A 24860-nucleotide genomic window follows, 5' to 3' on the forward strand; every position below is an offset into this window, starting at 1 on the left:
GGATCATTTAACATACATGTAATGGTCTTCTTTGACCATCATTGATTATTTGTGAAATAGAATATATTGCTGGCTGAGAAGCTGCATTCTCTTAGTGTTGTTACCCCTGATGAAGCCAAGGTGGACTCGGGCCCTATTGGTGATAGAGCAGGCAAGAGGGGTGAAGACCAGGTTGAGGTAGAGGATGAGAGAAGGACTTTTGTTGAGGTTGCAAACGCGAAGGTTGGAAGATTAGGAGACGTAGTTTGGCTTCAACTTGGGGGCAAAGACTTGAGGAGTCAGGAGGAGCAATTGGGGCGCTGTTTTGTGGGATGGTGGGGAGAAGCAATAGCTTCGGTCCCGGATTTGGATTTATTAAGGAGATGGGGGGTGCGTCATTGGAATCTGAAAGGGGAGTAAGCTTTTCGAATTTGGGCAGTGGGTTCTTTCTGGCAAAATTTGAGGCTGCAGAGAAAGTAGAGAGGGTGTTGAGAAGGGGGGTTCGGCGCTTTGAGGACAAGGTGCTTCATTTGGAGAAGTGGGGACCTGAGGTAGGATGTTTTTGAGCTGAAGTTCAATCTAATCATTGTTGGGTGAGGGCGATGGGTTTGCCGTTACACTTTTGGAACCTAGAGGTGTTTAGGAAGTTGTGGGATAGCTGTGGAGGGTTCGTTGCTGTGTACGACGACATAACTAACTTCGTGCAGCTTCAGTGGGCCAGGCTTTTAGTGAGGTCTGAGGGGAAAGACCTACCTAGGATGTTATAGTTGGTGGTGGGATCTTCTTGTTTTGCAATCCAATTGTGGTGAGAAGTGCCACCATGGGTGTTGGTGGTGGTGCCGATGCATGAGGAGTGGCCGAAGGTTACAGATAAAGGAGAGGTGGATACATGCGCAGGAAGGAGTGTGGGACCTTTGCAGGCGAAAGCGCAAACTCCAAGGGATGGAGTAGTGTGCTCTAGTGGTGAAGTCAAAGCAAGGGAGGTGGGTGTTGACTTTGACTAGCACATTTTGGGTATGGCCAGGGGTGCAAAGGCAATTGCAAGAAAAGATGGGAGGGGGAAGGCAGTTGTTGAGGAAAGGTGTTCTTTTCCAGTTAATGGAGAGAGGTTAAGTGGGGACGGGAGTGGGCCCAAAGTTTACTGGGCTGAGCTTGGCAAGGAGAGGCATGGACTAGCTTTTGGAGCCCAAGAGCCTAAGTTGTGGTACTCAGACAGGCTTGGGGCCCATGGCCCATAAGGGACTTAAGGTGGGCCAAAATCTGGTGGAAAAAGGGTCAACTCAGTTCTCCAGTGTTATGTCAAGGGGGACCGACCTAGGTGGTTGTTACTGGAGGTTTAAAAGGGTCTAGGGCTCCAAGAGTTAAGGTTTTTGTTATGGAGCAGAGCCTTGACGAAGTGATCCTCGATGTTGTGTCGACTACTGAGGCGATAGGGGTGTCTGTAATGGATGAATCTTTGTTAGAGGAAGCTTCCAGGTACTCCTTTTCTAAGCCTCACTCTCTTCTACGCTTAATAAGGCGCTTTTGTGCAAATGGAGTTGGAGGTTTGAAAATGAGAGAGGGGTATTTTGGAATCAAATGATAAGAGAAAAGTATGGGAAGGAGCAAAGGGGTTGGTGTTCTAAGGAAGTGAGGGATGGGTATGGTGTGGGGTTGTGGAAAGCAATTAGGAGGAAGTAGCATGTTGTAAGTAGTAGACTCTCTTTTGTGGTGGGTAATGGATAGAGGGTGAAATTTTGGAAGGATAGATGGTGTGGGGCTTCACCTTTTTGTGATTCTTTTCCTACTTTATTTGCTCTAACTGTTTCCAATGACGCCTGGGTGAAAGATGTGTGGAGTTTCACTAAGGGATGGAAGAGTTGGAGCCCGCATTTCTCTAGACCTTTCAATGATTGGAAGGTGGATGAGGTGCATAGGTTTCTATTGGGCCTTAATGGAAAGAGAGTTTAGCAGGATGTGGAAGATAGGCTGCTTTGGACAGAGACTAAATGTAAAAAGTTCTTCGTTAAGTCTCTCTGCAAAGCCTTAGAATCAGGCCCTCCAGTCTCTTTCCTATCAAATGTCACATGGAAATCTTGTGTGCAACCCAAAGTGAGTTTTTTGGGTAGTAAGCAACATGGAGAAAAGCTCTTACTTTGGACCAACTTCAAAAAAGAGGATGACCTTTAGCGAATAGATGTTACCTTTGCCAAATGCATGAAGAATCGATTGATCACATACTCCTCCATTGCGCCAAGACAAGGACTCTATGGGCGTTGTTTTTCACGCTCTTTGGGGTGCAATGGGTGCTGCTTGATTCAATTAAGGCGATGCTTTTGGGTTGGGACAAGTCCTTTGTGGGAAAAAAGAGAAGGGAAGTTTGGAGAGCAGGCCCCTTATATATTTTTTGGATGGTTTGGAGGGCAAGGAACAGAATTGCGTTTGAAGATGATATGTTGTCCATCCAAAGACTTAAGAGTTCTTTTGTTTATTTTCTTTGGTTAGAGATAAAATTGTTCATAAAAGATAGTCCTTCGACTTTAGTTGGTTTCATTGATTGGGTGGGATCTCATTGAGGGTGGGGTTTTTTTTTGCACCTCCGTTCTTTACAACTGGTTTTTGTTCCAGCTGGGGGTGGGGGTGGGGTGTATCTATTTTGCATATTTTGAGCCACTGTTTTGGCGTCTCTTTTCAATACAATCTTATCTCTTTTAATTTATCAAAAAAAAAAAAAAAAACTCTAAGCACCCCCTCTCCCCACCCCAACAACCAAACTACTGTATATTCAGCCACATTCTGAACCCAGGTGTAGACTTGAATGGGTCAGGCTATGCACTTCACTCGGTTTAAACTGTTACATGACACAGCTGCCTACAACTAGGTGCTCCATGGTTGGGTTTATGTTTTCTAATCCAAGCTTAACCCTAAAGAGAAAAAGAGTCGCTTCCATTAAATAAATGATATATCATACAGTTATAATAAGTAGTCTATTGGCGCATATTTAACACACAAGAAGAAAAGACAGCCTTTATAGTTTAGTTCTCACCCTCATGAATCAAGTTTATAACCATAGAAGATTCTATCTCAATGAGAACATAGTCAGTACCATTAATCCATAAATTATAATTTGGGAAAACTGGGTAAGAAAAGAAACACCTTGTATGAAAGCCCATGTCTGCTGCTTATGACGCTGGGTTAGCATTGTGCCATCCCTTGGTGCAAGGTGGTATACTCATGAATTCATCGAACTCCTTCACATGAATGTCGCAGCATTTCCACTACAAAAGTTACACATCATAGCATTGTATTCAGAAGTCAGGAACCAATCAAAATAGAAAGTAACAATAAATGCAACTGAATTTAAGATGCAATGTCATAAAACACATATCCCACCCCTCTTAGCCGGTCATGGAAAACTGCAGGCCCAGGATGATAACTGCAAGCAGTATCATGATTATCCTTTTCTTTGAAAGTCATACCACATCCCTTGTTTCCACAGGTTTGTGGCTGGTTTATATCAACAATCTTCTTTGCAGGAGCAGCCAAGCCCTCCTGAACACCTGTGTTGTTTTCGGCTGGCAAATCTGTTTGCAACCTCTTTTCTCTGGCTTGTGAACCTAAAAAGGAAAGCATGGTTTAACACATAAAACACAATTAATTCCTACATATTCAATAGGGGAAAAATCAGTACTAAGGGGTTGTAAAAGAAATGGAAGAGATACTTCTTTTGGGATGGAAAAAGATATAGATAAACACTGGGCATACTATGACACTATGATCACTAGAATTAGCTGAATTGAGCACCACATTCTCCACAAACCAGAATTTAAGACACAGATTAGAAATGTTTTCTTCTTCCATCCTCCCTTTTCCCTGCAACCATAAGGCAGGTTGAAGCACTGAGATTGTGAAAATCGATTGTTTTTACTATATTTCTTTAGCACCTGGAATGAATTAATATTCTTAATAAATTATAGCTATTTTAATGAAAAGGATTTTTATTTTCATTTTTTGAATTTCAAGCAACAAATACATCTTCATCTTTTCAAATAACTCATGTCAACAACTTCAATTTAATTGGAACAACTCAAATTTTATTTCATAAAGTTAAAATAATTTTCTCTTGTAAAGGTTTAATGGCTCAGTAGGTTACTTCAAATGTTACAGAGAACCAAATGAACTGATTCGATTTCAATGGGACACCTAAGAAACCCCCATGTGAACCATAAAGAGAATAAAGAGCAGGCACACAACTACAGTACCATGTTCTGAGCAAAAAAATCCCTGCTGACACCTAGAGCAAGTTTGTTTTGACGATGCATCAGGTGCAGGAGCTGGAGCAGGAACTTGATTCTTTGGAGGAGCTGGCTTTGCTAGTACTGGTTTCTCAGTTGTGTGCTTACCTGTCTTACATCTTCATTAATAAAAGAAAACCTTGAGCAACTAACATGACAGAAACTTAAAACAAATATGATTTTTAAGAGATTTCCACGGCCCAAAAGCGTTTAATCATGCAAAAGAAAAAAAAAAGTTCAATTATCAGTACATGATATTAGCCATTTGAACTGATTTGGAAAATCTTTTGCAGTTGGGATGTAAAAACTGCACTTCTCATCTCCTAATTTCAGCCTAACATGCAGGGAGACTATAATAGAGGAGAGGAAGATGGCTACTTAGGTTAAGAGAGCATTAGATCAACTGAATTAACAACTTGATTTAAATCACTAAGCATGCCAAACATTTTTCATAAAATAACTTAATAATACTATAACTCAAAAGATATCACCTTCTTTTTAATCTAAAGTAGTATTGTACTTTTGTTGCCTAAAACTCTATTCTTCTGATCAACCCTTACTTGCCATGTTTATCTCTCATAAATGCATTACTTAATATTAATAAGGGTAAATAATTCAATTTAATAGTTTTAAAAAATTAAGTTAATCTTACCAAAGAGTCTTTAATGGTTAAAAAAAGAAATCCATAATAAGTTCTAAGTCAATAAATTTAGCAAAATTCAGATTAAGTCATTTCAAGTAATTAAAAATCAAGCCTCAGTTTGATCAAATGCCACAGAAATGTGTTTTTAAATATTTTAGAGTGCCCAGATCCAGAGAAAATAAAAGGTAAATCATCCTTCAAATCACTAGATACCATGCAGCAGACTCAAAAGTTTTTGTTTTGACCAGAAGAAAACAATGGAAAAAATGTTGGGCAACCAGAACCAAGTACCGTTAACCATTTTATGTAGTTGCTTATTTTCAATAGAACCTAAAAACAATTTTTGTACTGCAAGGGCAGAGAAGTCGAAAATTAGTGGAAACCATACAGCCACAAACTGAGGAACTGTTGATATGTTAGGTGCTCACTTATATTCATGTATGTTCATCAAATCCCAAAACCTTAGAGAGGGATATGGATGAAGTATTGTCATGCCTGAAAAAAGGGCGAAGGGTTGCATGCTCTTCCACTATTTCTTTTATAGCTTAAATGTTGAAGCGCTCAAAGAATTTTAGTTAGGTAAGTGTCACAATGTACCCTTGTCAGACAAGTATCTTTTAATTGCATCCATTTCACATTGAATTGAAAGTGATGCCCCAAGCTAACTTAAGTGGTCATGTAACAGAACACATCATAAATACCCTAATTTCATAATTAACTGATCCTAATCCTTATTAGTGTACTACAGAGAAATCATAAAACCACATATGAAGTGGAAAATAGACATTTGAAATGTTTAAACTCATTCTTGCACAATACACCAAAGTCTGATCGATGCAAAGTTTAGCTAGATTTTGTGGACTTCAAAGAGGGAGTTCTCTTGAAGTAGGACAGATGGAAGTCCAATATCCCACATTGGCTGATTACTAACATTGGTTGGACCTTATATGTGGGGTTACCTCTACCCCCCCATTAGCTTAGGCTTTTGGAAGTGTACATAATCCCACATCATTTGGCATCAAAATGAGGTTTGGCCTAGCCCACCCTGTACTCACTGATGTGGGCGTTGGCAATCGAGTGGGGGTGTTTGACATAGGATGGGCGGAAGTCCAATGTCCCACATCAGCTGATCAGTAATGTTGATTGGGTGTTATATGTGGGGCAACCTGTACCTGGGTTAGCTTAACATTTTGGGAGTGTATGTGGTCTCACATCATCTCTTATAACTACTTATTTCAATGACAAGGGGGCATTGACACCTTTCATACAGTCTATTTTTTACATGGCATATGAACAAAATTGTCGTGTCTAAGCCGCTATGATCACCAAAACACATGAAGTAAATCTAATTTTACAAAAATCAACATTTCATAGGCTAAAATTGACATTATTTACCAAAATCATATAACACTTTTTAATCATCACCCAGAAAAATATGAGCAGACTCATCTAAATTCTTGATAGGCTTCACAGATTGAGCAGCTGATTATACAAACATAGGCTGCTGAGACATATATATTATTACTGAGATTTTTAACAGGCTTAAAAGGAATAATTGTAGTTTCAAAATAAAATATGAACATAACATACCCTGGAATTGCTAGAAATAAGCTGAAATCATGACTCCTTTTCTTGCAACAACTCCACTCTTTCATCCCATCATGAAAAAAAGGCTGGAAATACAGCATTCAAACTAATGAGAAATATCAAATCAATTATACATAGGAAAGCTGAAAAAGAGTATACAAACTAATATTAAATGCAAAAACATAAAGTTTGACTTACTCCCTGATGAGATCCATGTCCGAGCCCGGTCAAAGCAAGCCCAAGCATGCAAGATTAGAAATGAATTAGTAATTAATACATGATGATATGCTTCTAGTAAAAAGTTTATCACAAAAAAGAATGTCTTATCACTGCAAGAATTTGGCTTCCCACATGACAAACAGCATGAATGATGGGGATGGCAATCAAGAAATTCTGAATGCTCACATGCCACTAATGATTGATGCTTCCGCACAAGGTGCCACATAATTGAGGAATACAAGGCATATTGTTGAACCTGCTCAGTTCTCATCTCCTTGAACATGGAGAAACCTGAAATCTCTAGTTAGGAGTAGTATGGTGATTGTAATATTAGGGGTGTTTAGTGTCAACTTAGTACGTGCTTGGTTATAGGTTTGGGAAAATCTTATGCTTGTTTGAGTCAGTTTAGGTTATAAAGTTTTTTCTTTGTTCTAGTCAGAGTTAAAAACTAGGCCTTGTAATCTTTGTTTCTATAAGCCTTGTTCATAGAACTTACCTGCTTGTGTGGTTTTCAAACTTAAGTCTCATCTATCAGAAAGTTTTTTTCTTCTTGGTACAGGTTGAGTTAGGCTTCTGTTAACCTTGCTTCACCATAAGCAAGTATGAATTAAATACTACCCTTTTAATGAAAAACAATAATTTACAGACATGGATTTGAAAGCACAAGACGGATGATGGGTCCTTCAGAAGGATCATAGAAACTGACAAAAAAGTACACACAAATTAGGAACCAGCAAACCTAAAGCTCTACCCTACCCTAGCAATGGACACACTGATTTTTTTTTTATCAGAAACAGCAATGATTTTAATAGCAATGTTAAACCGAGAAGGATGAGAAATCCTTCTCTAAATATAAACCTAATCAAAACAAAGGAAAAGAAAAAAGCACCAAAAGCCATCAAAACATCTTGGCATTACTATTTTGACACTTTTGAACTACATATCGAAATCCAATCAAGTTGAATAAGGCTAAGAGGAATGCTCTTGCAAGCATTAATGGTCGATGTCCAAAATGATGAATAGAAATAGACAAGGTCCCATAACGTTTTGGTGGTCCTCCGCTTGGCCTAAAAAATCCACACATTTCTTTCCTGTCATACCATCCAAATCAAAGTTAGATAAGCAATTCGCCATAGGACTTTGCCCCAATTTGTGCTCCCCAACCCCCTACAAGAAATGGTCAACATGTCACATACACTTTTAGGAGGAACCCAAAACAACTTGTTTATTCAAAAAGCTTGTGCCATAACTCCATAGTCATTGGATAGTGTAAAAAAAAGGTGATCTATCAATTCTTCATTACCCATACATAGGGTGCAATAATGTGGACTAAGGGCCTTGAAAGATCCTCTCACTTTAAGTACATCATCGGTGTTAACCTTCTTGTTGACCACTAGCCAAGCAAAGGCCTTGACCTTTGATGAGGCTTTCAATTTCCAAATGAAATTAGTATGAGAGAAGGGAATTGAAGTTGATTGTTTTGATTTCCAAATGAACACACTGAATTTCCCTTGCCATGTACAATTTGCAGTAAGTTTTTTCTCTTAATTCCAGATGAAATCATATAAAACAATAGCCTCTCTAAACCTTATTCAACCCATGAACTATAATTCCACCTTCCCCTCCATAATCCCTAACAGAACTGAAACCCTAGCATGTGTGCATGCCGACACATACACACACAATTACAAAGAATTTCCTTTTATGCATGGTCAAGAAGTGTAGATTGAAGCAAACTAGCTTAGTTTAGAGGGGTAGATTGGTCTAAAAGATCTTCAACTTCTTTTAGTAGCATTTTAAGAAAATATTTGGTAGTGGATACTTCATTGCAAGCATTTTCTGAAGGAAGTTTCATATTCTAGAGTGATAACATGTTGGGGGGGTAAGACTTGCTAAACTGTGTCTCCATATCAACACAGGATCTATGTTATGCACAGATGCAAATGGGCAATGTAGTGCGGTAATGGGGTGTTTGAGATCAAACAGCTCATTATACCTCACAGTTCGAGTGTGGTTCATGTAGCATTATACAAGTTCACACCCATTCACAAGTTTAATCATGTATTCATTAGCTTAACTTAGAATTCATTTTGGCTTTTAGAGTTCAACACACCTATCTTAGGAATCACTACATATGCCCACAGTTTACTCAGATCTTTGTCATACCCACAGGCAGAGCCAGCATATGCCCAAAAAATACCCTAGACAGCACCACTTGGTGATTTTGATTGCTTTCTCTAAATATAGACTAAATAAGGGTAATCAATTTTACCTATTATATGCTATAGTATATAGTATCTTAATCACCGAGTGGTGCTGTCTAGGGTATTTTTTGGGCCAAATGCCCCCTGAAAAAACAAATTCCCACTAAATTATCAGATTTAAAAGGGAAAAAAAGGCTTAACGACTAAGCCAAATTTACATCTTGATATCACATTGCCCCCCTGAAACAATTTTCTCCCCCTTCTGGCTTCACCAGTGGTCATACCTCACTGGCCTTTATACAAATTCATATCAAAATGCCTACCCTCAGTTGTTCATCAGCTTAATCATTCTCTAGCTTAATAATCACATATTCATGAAATGCGGCATAACCATAAAATAAGGGTTTACAAAGTTTTTCAAAATTCATGTTTCGTTGCATTAGTAAGTATAAGAGGAACAAAAATTCGTACTTCGACATTTCAAGATAACCAGGAATAGTTTCAAACCATATCAAATTAGCTAATGAAAAACTCCAATGTGAACGATGTCATGAGCAAGATATTATACAGTTTTTTCCTTTTTATTCATTGTTCTATACTTAACCCTTTTATCATTATGTTTAACTTGTTGAATCATTAATCCCAATTTTTTTTCTCAAAACCACCAAGGCACTTCCCCCAATCATGAGTCAAAAACCACAACTCAGAATCACAGTCATCTATTAGTTCAACAGTCCAATCTCCCAGCACCAATCAAGATTTAATTGCACGCAAGCACGAACTGATCACTAGTGGAGTCAAGACCAAAACGCCAACTTAGAAAACAGAATCAGTTCGGCTCCATTCAGCGACATCACATTAGGTTTGAGTAAAATCCATCCAATTAGTAACTTCCGCAAAGAAAAGAAAGAATGAATTCTCACAATGATTTTCCCATGACACAAACAAAGAGAGTTGGATCTGAAAGAACTCACAGAATCGTGATATTGACAGGAATCATCAGGATTGTCATCTGGAGAGAACATGACATCGCAACCCATTCGCTGGCATCTAACCTTAGCCGCCTGCTCCTCCATTCCCTCGGTCGCCTTCTCCTCCGTCGGTAGCGTGGAAACTTGATTCAACTGGGTTTCAACTTCCCAAGTAGGAATTTGAGTTTGGCTGGGGATTCTTCCGATATAGGTATAGTAGATGCCTCTTGTCTAGGTTTTTCTAGAAGTAAACGTGTCCCTCTTCTAACACTAACATTATTATTTTAATGTCCAAAAACAATTACTCATTCATTCACCCTCTAATGCTTTTGAATTTATTTCAAAATTGTCCTAATGCTTTAAAAATTATTTCAAAATTATCCTTTGATTTTCGAGAAGTAAAAAGAAAAAAGTAGAGAAAAATTATTTTTTTATATTTAATTTTAGTATTAAAAAATATGAAAAAAAATTCAAATATAATTAAAATTATTAAAAAATTTATATATTTTAAATTATTTAATGTTCATATAAAAGATTTAAATATTTTTTAAAAATAACTCAGAATCTATTGTTTATTTTTTTTATTTTTTCTTTTTGTCTGTTTTTCCTCTATTTTTTTTTTTTTTTTTACATTTTCTCTTTTTAAGAATCAAACATAGACAAGTACAACTACCATATTTGTTTTTTGTTTCTCTTGCACTAAATCTCTCACACCTTCTCCAATTGTCACCTACAATCCTTTTTTTTCTCTCTTTCATTGTTGGCTATCATATAAAAATACATGCATCCTTTATAAAAATGCATACATTTGAAAAATACGAACATTTTTTTAAAGATCAACCAAGACCATTCGGGTTTATTGAGGACTAACTATTCATTTGTGGAACCTCGGGAATGGGATAAGGTCTTCCCCCACCTTTATGGTCAATTTCTATGCTTAGTATATCCTTAAGACAAATACATGCATTCTTAAAAAAAAATACATACATTTGTTTGAAGACAATTGAGATCCCAGTCGACCTTATTAAGGTAAAAGTATTCACTTGTAGAACCACAAGAATGAATATAAAGTTTTCCCTTACCTTCATGGTTGATTTCTAAATTCATGTACTTTAAGAAAAATATGTACATTATATATATATATATATATACATTATATATATATATATATATATATATATATATATATAAAGGCTAATTAAACCCTATTCAACCTCATTAGGATCTAATTGTTCAATGGATTTGAGGCAGTCCCTTACCTTCATGGTTGATTCCTAAGCCCATATACATTATTAAGAAAAATATGTTTATTTTTTTAAAGGCTAACCGATACTCGATTCAATCTTGCAAGGGTCTAAATATTCATGTGTGGAACCTCATAAATGGGTTTGAGGTCTTCCTCCACCTCAATAGTCGATTTCTAAACTCATCTACATCCTTAAGAAAAATACGTATATTCCTAAGAAAAATATGTATATTCTTAAAAAAAAAAAAAAATACGTTCATTCTTCATAATCTTTCTTAAGAATGTAAGTGGGGGTTAGAATTTTGGTCATCAAGGTGGGAAAACGACTCCAATCCAATCCTAATGTTCTCTAAATGAATCTTTACACCCAAATAGGGCCTAATAAGGTCTCAGTTGGCCTTCAAAAAAATATAGTACTTTTGTAAATAGTTTATATATATATACACACACATATTTTTCTTAAGAATGTGCGTGAGATTCCAAATCACTTGAATTGTCTCTTGAAGAGATGATTTTACATAATTTTTTTTAAAGAATTTTTAGAATTCATTTTTTTGAGAGATGATTTTGTCTTTAAAAAAAAAAAAAAATCATCTTTATAAGAAACTATTATTGTTTTATCATGTTACTTGACAACTCTGTTTTCCTAGTTGATAAAAACCATGATTTTAAAAACCGGACCGGACTAGCTGGCCCGACAGCCGGCCAATCACGGTTCCAGTTCGGTCTGGTCAATTGGACCAGAATTGCATTGAACCGAGGTCAAACCACTTGAATCGATATTCCAACCGGTGAACCAAACGAACCAGTCGATCCCATCCGAATCGGCTGATTCGATTAAATTTAATTTTTTTTTAACAGCATCAAAACAACGACATTCTGATGTTTCTGGCATCAAAATGACGTCGTTTTGGAGGATATATAAAGAAAATCAGAAAATCACGGTTACAAACTGCAAACCCTCCTTCCTCCCCCCTCAACAGCTGTCGGCCTACCACTTTGCCCGTTCTTGACAAGTCGCGGCCCACGACAACCAGATAGCTCTCGCCGATGGTCGTTACAAGCCGACAACCCTCTTTGTCGTCGTCTTTTCCCAGTTCCCTGTTGCGGCGCTGGAAGCCGACGTTGGAAACCTCCCTGTCGCTGGAAACCACCCCTCCTAGCTGGTACCCCGTCCCTCCTCTTTCTTCTTGTAAACATCCCACACTCCCTGCCTACCTATAAACCCCCCATTCCCCCGGCCGACTGTGAATGGAGGAAATGTGAAAACGCTCTAATCAGGTGCCCTTCTTGTTTCGTTGTGGCACTTTGATCCGTTCAATCAGAAATTGAGAAAAAAAAGAGAAACAGAAAGAAACGGAAAAAGAAAAAAAAATTTCCATTATTCATTCAACCAATTTGGTAATTTCCTTTTGGGGGTTCAATTGTAAAGAAAAAACTCTACCAATTGGGGGTTTAATCAAAATATCTAGTTTGATATTTTTCCTTTTGGGGGGTTCAATTAGTTTGGTAGTTCAACTAGTTTTTTTATGAGTGAAGCGATCATAGGAAATAGACATTTTAAATGTGGGAGCAATAGGTGATGGGGTTGGAGTCAATTGGGATATGGCAAAATATCAGATTTCTTGCATAATAAAATTTAAATAAAATTTATTAATTTATTAATTTTTAATAATATATAAAATAATAAAATATATATTTATGACGTTACCGGTTCGACTGCCAGTCCGACCACCAATCCGATCAGTGAACCATGAACTGATAACTTTTTCGGTTCAATGACCAATCCGATTCTGAAAACATTGATAAAAACTAATATTGTTTTGAAAATATTTTCTCCAACATTATATTTTATAAATTATGTTTTTAAATTACCATAGAGTTATAAAAAAACCCCATGGTTATGACTTATACACTGGGTTTTGATTTACACCGTCACTTACTTCAAATAAAATTTTTTGTCCACCATAAACCTTTGATTTGATTGATATCAATAAATATTTGAATTTCAATTAAGATTTTCATATATATCATAAAATAAAATAAAAACTCAGGGAACTGGCTCAAAACTTTAGTAAGGGTGGCTCAAGTAAGGCCATTTAATAAGTTAGAATAAAAAAAAAAAAATTAAGGATTTGTTTGGAAGTGTTTTCGAAAACAATTCTTTAAAATAGTTTTAAAAAATATTTTTTTGATGTTTTATAGAACAAAAATTTTGTATGGGAACTTGAAATGTTTTTAACCCATTTACTATATTTTAAAATATTTTTTTAAAAAATAATTTTACTTTTAATCATTTTTCATATTTGTATATTTATTTTTTAAAAAATAATCCTTAGAAAACAAGTGAAAACAACTTAAAGCAATTAAAATATATGATCAAAAAAATATTTCATTCCATATTTTTAAGCATTGTAAAACATTTTTTTCTATTTGTGGACCCGCATTTTCTATGATGTGTTTGATTGGAGCCAAAATATGTGCTTTAATGGCATATATTTGATATGATTTGTGCACCAAAGGACATTCAAATCACCCAATTTGACCTAAATCGATGCTAAGGCTCTAGCCATAAGTTTAACTTGTACTTTGGAGACTTATCTCAGGTTCAAGGGAAGAAAATGGTGCAAGTTGAATCACTTTAGATTTTGAAAGATCAAGAAAGGGCTAAATGAGAAAATAAGTGAGTCAAGACTCATGGATCATGAGAAAAGACAAGACAAGGATATCATGAGTTTGGAAGATGAGAAATGACCATTATGGAGTAAGAAAGAAGGCAAAAAAAAAAAAAAAAAGGGAAATGAGGCATGAAGCAAGATTCAGCTGCATGGAAATTTGGAACTCAAAATCTAGTGGCAACATGTATTTTGACTTTGAAGACAAATTTGGAGTACTTCCTAAAGTCCATTTTAGACATACTATATATCGTTTCGAAGATCAGGTAGTCATAAGTCCAACGCTTTAAATGGTATACAAATTGGAGCTTAAATGAAGAAGTTATGGTCATTTGAAGATAATTGTGCAAAGTTGAAGGGTCATTTTGAAATGATTTCGAAATTCAACTTATGAATTCGAAATCCAATTTGAAATGACCCCAATTTCGAATTCACCCACTGCCACTTTGATGTTTCACCTCCTTTACCTCGGGAATTGTGTCCATGGCACTTCATCTGCCCTCAGTGCCCCCCACATGACTAGAAATCACCATTTTATTATTTTTTAATCATTTTTAGATGATTATTTTTTGTAATAACTAGCTAATGAGAGTGTGCCACATGTTAGGTAATTGATGATATTATATAAACTCTCTTAGTTCTAGGTTTCAAAGATCTTGGATTTTTTTTTTTTTGGAGAGTTTGACATTGAAGGTGGAAGAAGATGAGAAGTTTGGTTTGTTTTTTTTTTTTCTTCTTTATTAAATATATTGTTTTTAGTTTCTTTTGATTCAAATTATGGATTTTTACCCTATTATGGATTGTGAATGTGACATCACCACCATGAGAGGCTAAGAAGCCAACTTGGGGCTTGAAACATGAAAACCTAAGGGCTAGAAAACCTATAGGGATAATGGGTAAATTATTATAACAATGAGATTAATTATTGGTTGGGTTACAATTTATCGATTTTTTTTTAATCATATCCTTGTGAGTTAGTTTAGAGAATGATACGGTAGGTTATTACCCGATACCAATGATTCTTGGTAATTCTTGATCATTAATTATCTTGGTCTTCCTTATCGTTATTTGCCCCAAAACAAAACTATAAGGAGTAAAAAGGATTAAAAAGTCAAATCTTGAACTGATAATTAATTTCATTCATTTGGTGATTTTAGGAATCTATTTTAAAAAGGAAAAATTAGGTTTCAGATGCAATTTTGAGTTATAGAACTCAAGTTGATTACGAGTGACCAAAGATCCCAGAACCCATAAGATCACTTTACTTAAAAAACCCTTGCTCTCTTTATTTCTATACCTTAAGTTGGATTATGGAAAACCCCAAACTTGAATCGATTGAATTAAAAATCAATATTTTTTATATTATTAATTTAGTTCTTTTACTTAGTTTCACTTCATTCACATATTATTTTTCACTTTAGGATTTAAACAAAAGCAATTCATTTATTTTAGTATTGACAATTTCCATAAGTCAGTCTCGGAGGATAATACTTGGAGTACTACAAAAGTCGTAGTAACTATTTTTCTAGTTTTTCTTTACCAGAGTTGTTACGTAAAAAGGCTAAATATTTTGGTACAACAGAGAAGTTCGATCAGTGTTCCCACTCAATGGTGTGACTCGCTTTTTAATTATGAAAAAAATTATTTTTAGAAAAAACTTGGAGTCACCACTTATTTTTGTTTTATTTTTTAAAGGAAAAATAAAATAAAAAAGAAAAGTGCGACTCCTAAAAGGAAAAAACGGTATGTGAAAACCAATTCTAGGTCTGATGGTTAGGTTACCCATTGGGGAGGTGCGATGATGAGTTGTAACACCTCTTTAAGCCCTTAAAAACGAGTCTCTACTAAATAAGGTGAGACAAGTGTAACAATTGAAAAACAAATCAATGGATGCTAAGGAATAATCATATGATGGAAGCAAGTCATGCATGGAAAATAAATAAACAAAGTGGAAGTGGGAGCATATCTAAGCAACAAATAATAATGTGTCATCATGGAAATAAGGTTAGCTCAAGTATAAAATAATTGCATGTATGTCATAGAGCAAGGCAAAAATCAAGCAATGTTCACTAAGCATAGCAATTAATAATCAAAAAAGAAAACTTATATGTAGGGCCCCCACCAAAGCCCAATTGATTTTGCATGAATTGATTCCACAAATTCCATTATTTTGGAATTATGAAAATTCATTCATGTTTATTAAAAATCGAAAAAATAGAAAAATTATTTGAAAATGAAAGAAAATTTGTGAAAGTGCATGCCAGAAGAAAAATGGCAACAAGTTTATTAAAATTGGGATTTTTAGTGACCTAAAACCTTAGGAAGAACGAAAAGTTGAAGAGTTGAAATTATTTGAAAATTGGAGTTTTGAAAGTCACTGTTTGAAAGCATGAATGAGGAATTAAGAAAATAAGGACATGGATTTTTTAAAAAAAACTAACCCACCAAAAGGTGGCCATGCACGACTATGCATGTAGGGAGTAGAGTAATGCATGGTCTGGGATTGTGTACTGAAGATGATCCTTCCTTTTAGAATTGTATCACTTCTTGTTCTTTCGTGTGGGTCGAGATAAGGTGCATGATCAGTGTAACATGACTTAAGTACTTTGGGCATAGACTTTGAATCACCAATTATTCCCAGGTCACCACCATGATGTGTCTCAAAATTCAAAATGGGGAAAATATTAAAAATTGCCCCTCCCTTGGTCATTTCCACGACTATGCTATTTCCATTCCAAAGGCTTCTTTGACTTGATGAATCTCATTCGCTCTTCATGACTAGAACTAGGTCCAAGCTTTGTCACTACTCCAGATGATTGGGAAACTCAACCATATATTTCCTGAACTTCAATTGAGTCACACCAGCTAGCGCACCAATTGCAAGCCCCGTCTCTTCGGATGTAGATGTTTCAAATTGTACAAGTCATGATCATCCACATGCCAAGCAAACCCGCTGAACACCAACATCATGAGCTAATTAAGAGATCAATGGTTATAAGAACACGGGAGGAGCTGAAGCAAAAGTCTTGCATGCATGATTATATCACTATTGTTCTGGTTCATATCACTATGGGTAATAGATGTTGTGTGTTCACAACTTCACATCTTGCTAATGAGCCAATCCACCATGCGCCTCAAAACTGATAACCGCCATACATAGGGATGAAGCTATGCTTCTTCGCTTTCATGCATATGGGTTGGTGCAATGGCAATGGAGAAGGGGTCTAGATTAGCTTAGAGCTAGGAACCAAATGGGTAGTGCCTGAGGAGTGGTCAAGGTAATGGGTTTTGATGGGTATGATGATGAAGGTTAGGTTGATGGTGGTGAATACGGTATAGGGGACAAGCTGAAGGTGGTAGGCATGATGATGTGGGTTAGGTAGGTATGAAGGATGGGAAGGTGGTGAACTAGTCCTAAGGTTTGAGACGTGGAGTAGTTTGGCTTGAGATTTGGGTTTGATGGAGAGAGGAATTTGAATGGAGAGTTTTGGAAAGGCTTTGGGTGGCCATGCATGCATGGGTCACATTCACGTGGGGAGGGGGTTTTATCTTCTAAATTGCTCTTTTTGCCTGTAAATAATAGATGACCAGGTAGGAAGCTCTCGAAATGTTCACAATCATCATTCAAACCAGAAATACATATTGAACCTTCAAATCCCCAGCCAATATTTTCCCAATGATGTTTCTCTTGCTCCCCCTAATAAGTTTTCCCATGATAATGATCCATTAGGAGCAAACTGTGTTCTCACCACTTTCTAACCAGTAACATCCTGACCATCAAAGCAAATTCCAACCATATATTATTTGTGGAATGAAAAAGGTCTCGAGTTGCATAAGAGATAATCCTAACTAAAGTGAGGCTTCTCTGGGAAGAATATATGCAAATAACAAACCCTCAAATCTTAATGAAGTCCTCAACATATGCTAGCGATATTCACATTGTTTGTGCTATTTGAGTAACAATAAGAACGCTAATATGTCCAAGTCTTGAAAAATGTTTTTCTGAGAACCCATGTTCCTGACCATACACCAAAAGTCCAAAGTGTTCAATCCGAGCTTCTTGATCTAGGTGTAAAGACTTCTTACTGAATGCGATTGTGGCCACTGCACCATACACACCTAAGATAAACTCCTGAACCACCTTAACACCTTCCACATGACGTTGTCGTAATTCATTTTGATAAAAAAATTCCATATAGCTACTGACCCCTTTTGTCCAAGAAAAACATCGTTTCTGGAATATTTCCAGTTCGGGAAAAAAAAATCATCTTTCAAATCATTTTTCTCTTTGGTCTCTATTGCTCTTAACACTAGCTTGTGACTAAAAATGATAGCTTCCCATAAAGAAAATACACATTTGTTGTGTGGCAAAATGTCCTTGAACTCAGATGAAATAACCTCCTCATTGATGCCTATGTCCACACGAAGTATGCCAGCTGACAAGAATTCTAAAATAGGACACATTGGAGCAAACAGAATGGTGGGTCTCCGATAGTGTAGTAAGGTGAAAATTATTGACTTCCACAAGCACCCAGTGTTGACCCAAACCTTCTTGCACCATATTGAGGAATGAAAGGGCAAGTCTTGTGTGGTCCAAATAAGCTCAGGTGAGGAAGTGTGCAACTAGTCCCAAAGTGTTCCCGTTATCACATAAATCGCCATATTTCCGAGTAACAGGTGGACATGTGAAAGAATTTGTAATGTTGGAGGTGGTGGGTATGAAGGATGGGAAATGGTGGATTTGTCCCGAGGCTTTATGCGTGGAGTTGTTTGGCTTTGAAAATGACACACCCAAAAATGGCCATGCACTCCCATGCACAAGTGGGTATAGGGTGGGAAAGAGCTCGGTGGGGAAGTGGTCTAGATTATTTGGAGTTGAGGGATCAAAATTGGGTGGTGTTTAAGGGCCCACATTGGATAGAAGAGATTGGGTATGAATAAGGAGTGGTTGGTGGGCATGAAGGTTGGGGAGATAGTGAATTGGTCTCAAGGTTTCGGACATGGAATCGTTCGGCTTGAGATTCAGATTTGATGGAGGGATTTTGATGGAAAGTTTTGCTAAGGCTTTGGGTAGTTGTACAAGTTGACACTACGTGCAAGTGGAAAGAAGGTTAAAGAGATGACTTGACAGGATTAGGAATGAGCCTCATTCTTTCTTTTATTGTTATTTGCTCCATCATAGTATGAATTCGAAGTTTGATGCATGGATGAGTTGAGAGCCTGAAATCACTTATGTCTTGTTTTCCTTGGTGTTCGAACCTAGACCTTCGCTACCTTCACAATTACCTCAAATACATTGGGTGGTAAATGAAACTGATCCCACCATCCTCTTGCAATCTCCCTATACCCAATGGATTTAGAATTTTGACCTTATAGCCTCCATGAATAGGGAAGGGGAAACACAAACAAAAAATAGAGTATAACCCAAGAAGAACAAACAAGCCAACAAGCCATTGAACTAGATCCAATTTCATGTTTTAATCAAAGGATCCCAGAATAGGTGGAAGAAATAAAGAGTAGTAACGTGGTTAATCATATATTGAGCTTAAAGACAAATCCATATATAAGTTATTTATTGGAGAAATCTAAGAAATCAGAAAAGAACCAAAATAGAGCAAGCACGAAATAAACTCAGATTCAACAAAACTCAATACACAACAAAACAAATTAAAAATACTCAAGTAGCAGGATGAGATGATGAAGAACAGTGATAATGAGGAGGAATGAATAAGAAAAGTGCAAAAAAAACCACAACTAAAGTGCACCTTTGATCATTTAAAGATCAATAAGCTTCCCTCTATTCTTCTTGCTATTCACAGCTCGCCTCTTGTAGGTATTTTCTTTGCTCCCTCTCACTCTCTCAAGAGTTAAAAAAAAAAAACACTAGCTTACCTTTGCTCTTTAACTTAAAAAAAAAACCCACTTTACTCTCTATTTCAACTTCTTCTTCTGTTTTTTTTTTTTGGTTTCTTCTTTGAAATCTCCTCAAACTCCCTTCCATTGCTTGTCTTCATTTTTTTCTCTTCTATCCCCCAAGTAGCCTTTGCTCTGCACCTCCTAAAACAGTTGCTTGGAGAGTCCCTCCACTCTCTCAGTTCAGAAAAATGTCTCCATCCTAACCACCACCATGCCAAGGTAGCAGTGTCTTTTGCTACGTGCATCTTGCAACCCACTTTCCTATAGAGATTGTCTCCTACTCTCATCTGTAAAGATGGTGTTTCACTATCCTCCCAAAAAGACCAAACTTCCTGGATGGCTAGAAAGTGGTGAGAGGAAAAGAAAAATAAAATAAAATAAAAATAATAGTAGAAAAAAAAAAGTCTATTGGTCCAAAAGAGGGTCTACACTATTTTTTTTTAAATTTAAAAATAGAAAGTTGTTTTTGAAAACAACTTCCAAACGCACAATAAGCTTTGGAATATTTTTTTTTAAAAATTATTTCTATAAAAATAATTTATTTATAATATTCTTAGAAATGTTTTTAATAATTAATAAGTAAGTTAAATTAAAGGGTCATTCAAACGATGAGAAAAATGACTTTTAGTGACAAAAATTTTAATTGCATTTCAAATTTTGACATTAACTTTTAATGATATAAATATATTACTGTCACTAAAAGTATTATAATAACTATATTTAATTACAACATAGATGTCATAGGAGAATATTGTCATTAATTCTTTAGTGCTAATTTTTGGCATAATCTAACTTAGAGGGAAAAATGATTTAATGATAATTATTATTTTATTGTTGCTAGAATTTTGATTTTAGCAGCAATAATATTACCATTATTTATAATATGCCATTAAAAGTAAATTTAATTAATTCTTTTAACAACAAAATCTTCTCTGTCACTAAATATTAGGGCTACAACTTGGGCAGGTTAGTCGAGTTGATGACTAATTTGAGTCCAACCCAAATTGAGAAATAATCAACTCATACTCAACCTAACCCAAACTTCAACGTGAGGTATTCAATCAAAGTCCAACCCAACCTCATTTTTCTAAGCTTGGGTTAAGTTTGAGTTATTCAAGTTAGATTTAGGTTGATCGACTCAAGTTGGTCGGATTGTATAATTCAAAATCTATCTATGATATTATTTTAATGTATTTATATGAAAATTTAAATAATAAACAGGACAAAAATTCAAGATAGCAATAAAAGAATAAACATAAATTTATATATTTTTTAAAAATAATGAAAAACATATGATATAATATAATTTGATATTTTTCTTAAAATAAGAAAAAAATAAATATTATTATATATGATAAGATATATTATAAAAACATTAAATTGGGTCTGGGTTAGACTCAGGTTATCCGAATCTTAGCTCGAATCTAACTCAAATTGAGTTTAGGTTTTTCAACCTAAACTCAAGCCCTACCCGAGTATTGAAAATGATTGCCCAAGCCCACCCAAACATCGGGTTGGATCGGGTCAACTCACCCAAGTTGCTCTCTTACTAAATATTGACATTTTATGGCAAGATTATAATAATGTCACTAAATATGTTGTATTCACTTTATTGCTTTTAATGACAATTGAAAATGTTACCATTAAGAATAATGTAAAATTATTATTAACAATCCTAATATCACAACAAATAATTATTTTAAAATTTGTTGATGTACATAATACAAAGAGAATGCATTAGTGACAATTATAATTTATTGTTGCTAATGTTATTTTTTTTAGTGGCAACTTATAACTTTTACAATTTTATAAAAAATAAAAGATAATCATAATGCAATCTCAAACAAAGCAATAATATATATTATATCTATATTTTTGTTAAATTAGTATAGAATACATCAACTAAATTTTATATTTAGATAAAATCTTATCTTTTTAATAAAGTTTTATTAAAAATAAAAAATAATTTGAATGCAAGTTTGAAAAAGAAAGTATATTTGTAGACCTCCTCGGATAGAGAAGTCTTTTCTTTTCTTTTGACCACCTTGAGAATGAGTTGGTTTTTGGGGTTGCCACATGGGATGGGGAAGTGAAAGAAAAACAACTGATGGATAAGCTGTTTTGGCGGCCGAATGGGATGGGAAGTAGGAAAAGAAAAATGTGAAATGGGTTTTCATTTAAAGGGAGAAGAAAGAACGGAGGAAAAAAAAAACCATAAGAAATTCATTGGTGGCTAACTAAAAAAACACAACACGGAGCAGCTTGAAGCTCCAGGATTCTTGCTGAAGAGGAGTACTTCCCGTCGGTTGACGACCTCATTCCAGTATTTGTCTTGAACTTTCCCTCTATACCACTGGTTTTTTTGAACGCATTGAATCAAGCATGAAATAGGTTTTCATTTAAGGATGCACTTATTTGTTTATCATTTTTTATCATACTCTGTTTTGGTTTGGTTGTTTTTCTATAGTTGTGCTTGTTTCAAATTGCTTTGTTTTGCTTCCCGGGTGTGCTCCCTTGTATTTATGAATAAATAAGGTACGGAGTTGTGGGGTTATGGATTGCAAAGGTAATTTTAGTGGGAGTTAAACTTCCGGGGTTGATGGAAATGACGTACCCTAGTGACTGAATGGTATTTGTATGAGATGTTCATGAAACAAACTGGGGCATGGCTCTATGCCTATACCTTCCTACCAGAACAAGGACATTGGCTGGTTAGAATGGCTAGACTCTCAGCGTCTTGCTTCAGTCCTATATATCTCTTTGGGAAGCTTTCCTTCAGTTTCGGGTGCCTAAATGGATGAAATATCAGCTGGGTTGTAGCAAAGTGGCGTTCAGTTCTTGTGGGTGGCGCGTGGAGAAGTGGCTTAGATAAATGATACTTGTGCTGATGGAGGATGTGGCGGACTTGGCACTTGCTTTGATTTTGGCGGCTTTGAGACGATTTTGTGAAAGTGATAAATATATGAGGAGTGGGCGAGGGCCATTCAATGTTTTGAATTTGCTGTGCGGCGGGAGCAGATGCGCAACTAGCAAGGTAAACGGGCTAGTGCTATGATTAGTATTCTGAGTAGATCAGGTCAAGTTGAACTAGCAAAATAATGTGTTAAATGAGAGATATGGGAATATAGTTTATGCATTTTTCAGCTCTGATTAGTGCATATGGCCGAAGTGGATATTGTGATGAGGTGATCAAGGTGTTTGAGACTTTGAAAAGTTCGGGGTTGAAGCCGAATTTAGTCGCTTATAATGCTGTAATTGATGCGTGTGGAAAATGGGTTTGATACCTCCATGCATGGCTGCACTGGTTATAGGATTCTTAATGGTTATGGTGGTGGTGGTGGTAAAGAGTATAGAAAATGGGTTTATTGCCACTGTACTGGAGACGTGTAATTTGCATGTGAGTATCACCACAACCCATCTTTTTATTTTATTTTATTATTATTATTATTTCTTCACATTTTGATATCAAAATAATTTTTCAAGATTCCAACTTTCGAAATTTAATTTTCTCGAAATTCTATTCTCAAAATAATTTTTCAAGATTCCAACTTTCGAAATATAATTTTCCGAAATTCCATTCTCTAAAATAATTTTTCAAGATTCCATTCTCGAAATAATTTTTCAAGATTCCAATTTTCGAAATTTAATTTTCCAAAATTCCATCCTCAAAATAAATTTTCAAGATTCCAACTTTTGAAATTTAATTTTCCTAAATTCCATTCTCAAAATAATTCTTTAAGATTCCAACTATCGAAATTTAATTTTCCAAAATTCCATTCTCAAAATGATTTTTCAAGATTCCAATTTTTGAAATTCCACTTTCATAATAAATTTTCAAGATTTCAATTTCTTTAATTTAATTTTCTGAAATTCCATTCTCAAAATAATTTCCCAAGATTCCAATCTTCAAAATTTAATTTTCCGAAATACCGTTCTCAAATAATCTTCCAAAATTCCAATTTCCAAATTTAATTTTGAAAATTTCCATTCTCAAGTAATTCTTCAAAATTTCAATTTTTAAAACTCTAAACTCTCAAATAATTTTCAAAATTCCAATTTCTTTCAAATTTAACTTCCAAAATTCCAATTTCTTTCAAATTTAATTTCAAATATCTAATTCTTAAATTTAATTTTTAAAGATCCAAACTCTCAAATAATTTTCAAAATTCCAATTTCTTTCAAATTTAATTGCCTAAAATTTTAATTCTTAAATTTAATTTTCGAAACTCCAAGTCTCAATTAATTTTCAAAACTCCAATTTCTTTGTAAATTAATTTTCAAAACTCCAATTCTTAAAACTCCAAACTCTCAAATAATTTTCAAAATTCTAATTTCTTTCAAATTTAATTTTCAAATTCTAATTCTTAAATTTAATTTTCGAAACTCCAAACTCTCAAGTAATTTTCAAAACTCCAATTTCTTTCAAAATTTAATTTCCAAAATTCCAATTCTTAAATTTAATTTTCAAAACCCCAAATTTCAAATAATTTTCAAAACTTCATTTCTTTCAAATTTAATTTCCAAAATTCCAATTCTTAAATTTAATTTTCAAAACTCCAATTTTCAAATAATTTTGGAGACTTCAATTTTCGAATAAATTCTAAAACTCTAGTTTTCTTTCAAATAATTTTAATTTCACTCCAGTTTTCAAATATATTTTTATCCTACCACTTTTCATCATCGATTAGGGTTTTAAGTTGCTAAAAATCCCGTTTTTAAATAAATTTGCTACATTTTCTTTAAGACTTTTCTCAAATTTTCTTTGATTTTAAAATATATATATTTTTCGTTTTCCTTGATTTTAAATAAGCAAGAATAAATTTTTCATAATTTTAAAACAATAGAATTTGTGAGACTAATTAATGCAAGATAAATTGGCCTTTGGTGGGGGCCCTACATATGATCTCTTTTGATTGTCAACTGTTATGCTTAATGTATATTGCTTGATCTTTGCCTTACTCTTTGATATGCATGTGATAATTTTATATTTGAGCTAACCTTGTTTCCATGATAGCTCAATATCACTTGCTGCCAAGGTATGCTTTCACTCCCACTTTGCTTATTCTCCTATATGATTCATTTTATTGGTATTTATTGATTTCCTGGTTAATTGTCATGTTTACTTTACCTTACTTAGTAGAGACCC

General features: G+C 35.1%; 1 protein-coding gene across 2 annotated transcripts; it reads right to left on the bottom strand.

Moving 5' to 3' along the window:
* Positions 1 to 2958: 2958 nt before the first annotated feature.
* On the bottom strand, positions 2959 to 10158 carry LOC100246439 (cysteine and histidine-rich domain-containing protein RAR1). Of its 2 annotated transcripts, none has more exons than XM_019226255.2 (6): positions 9881 to 10158; positions 6682 to 7869; positions 6487 to 6569; positions 4221 to 4372; positions 3352 to 3575; positions 2959 to 3236 (listed from the first exon to the last, which is right to left on the bottom strand). In XM_019226255.2, the coding sequence occupies exons 2-6, from the start codon at positions 6727 to 6729 to the stop codon at positions 3141 to 3143; spliced, it is 603 nt and encodes a 200-aa protein (XP_019081800.1). In that variant the 5' UTR covers positions 6730 to 7869; positions 9881 to 10158; the 3' UTR covers positions 2959 to 3140. The 2 variants fall into 2 exon arrangements, with proteins under 2 accessions (XP_019081800.1, XP_059589619.1); XM_059733636.1 differs by having other exon boundaries at positions 6682 to 7793; positions 9881 to 10128.
* Between the last annotated feature and the right edge of the window lie 14702 nt (positions 10159 to 24860).

This window comes from Vitis vinifera, chromosome 16 (genome assembly GCF_030704535.1).
Source record: "Vitis vinifera cultivar Pinot Noir 40024 chromosome 16, ASM3070453v1".
Classification (NCBI taxonomy): domain Eukaryota; kingdom Viridiplantae; phylum Streptophyta; class Magnoliopsida; order Vitales; family Vitaceae; genus Vitis; species Vitis vinifera.

Coding starts and splice junctions, on each gene's coding strand:
- LOC100246439 (XM_019226255.2), bottom strand. CDS start 6,729: ATGCTTGGGCTTGCTTTGACCGGGCTCGGACATGGATCTCATCAGGGA. Junction 4,373..6,486: donor TTATTTCTAGCAATTCCAGG/GTATGTTATGTT, acceptor TTATTAATGAAG/ATGTAAGACAGGTAAGCACA. Junction 3,576..4,220: donor ATTTTTTTGCTCAGAACATG/GTACTGTAGTTG, acceptor TTTCCTTTTTAG/GTTCACAAGCCAGAGAAAAG.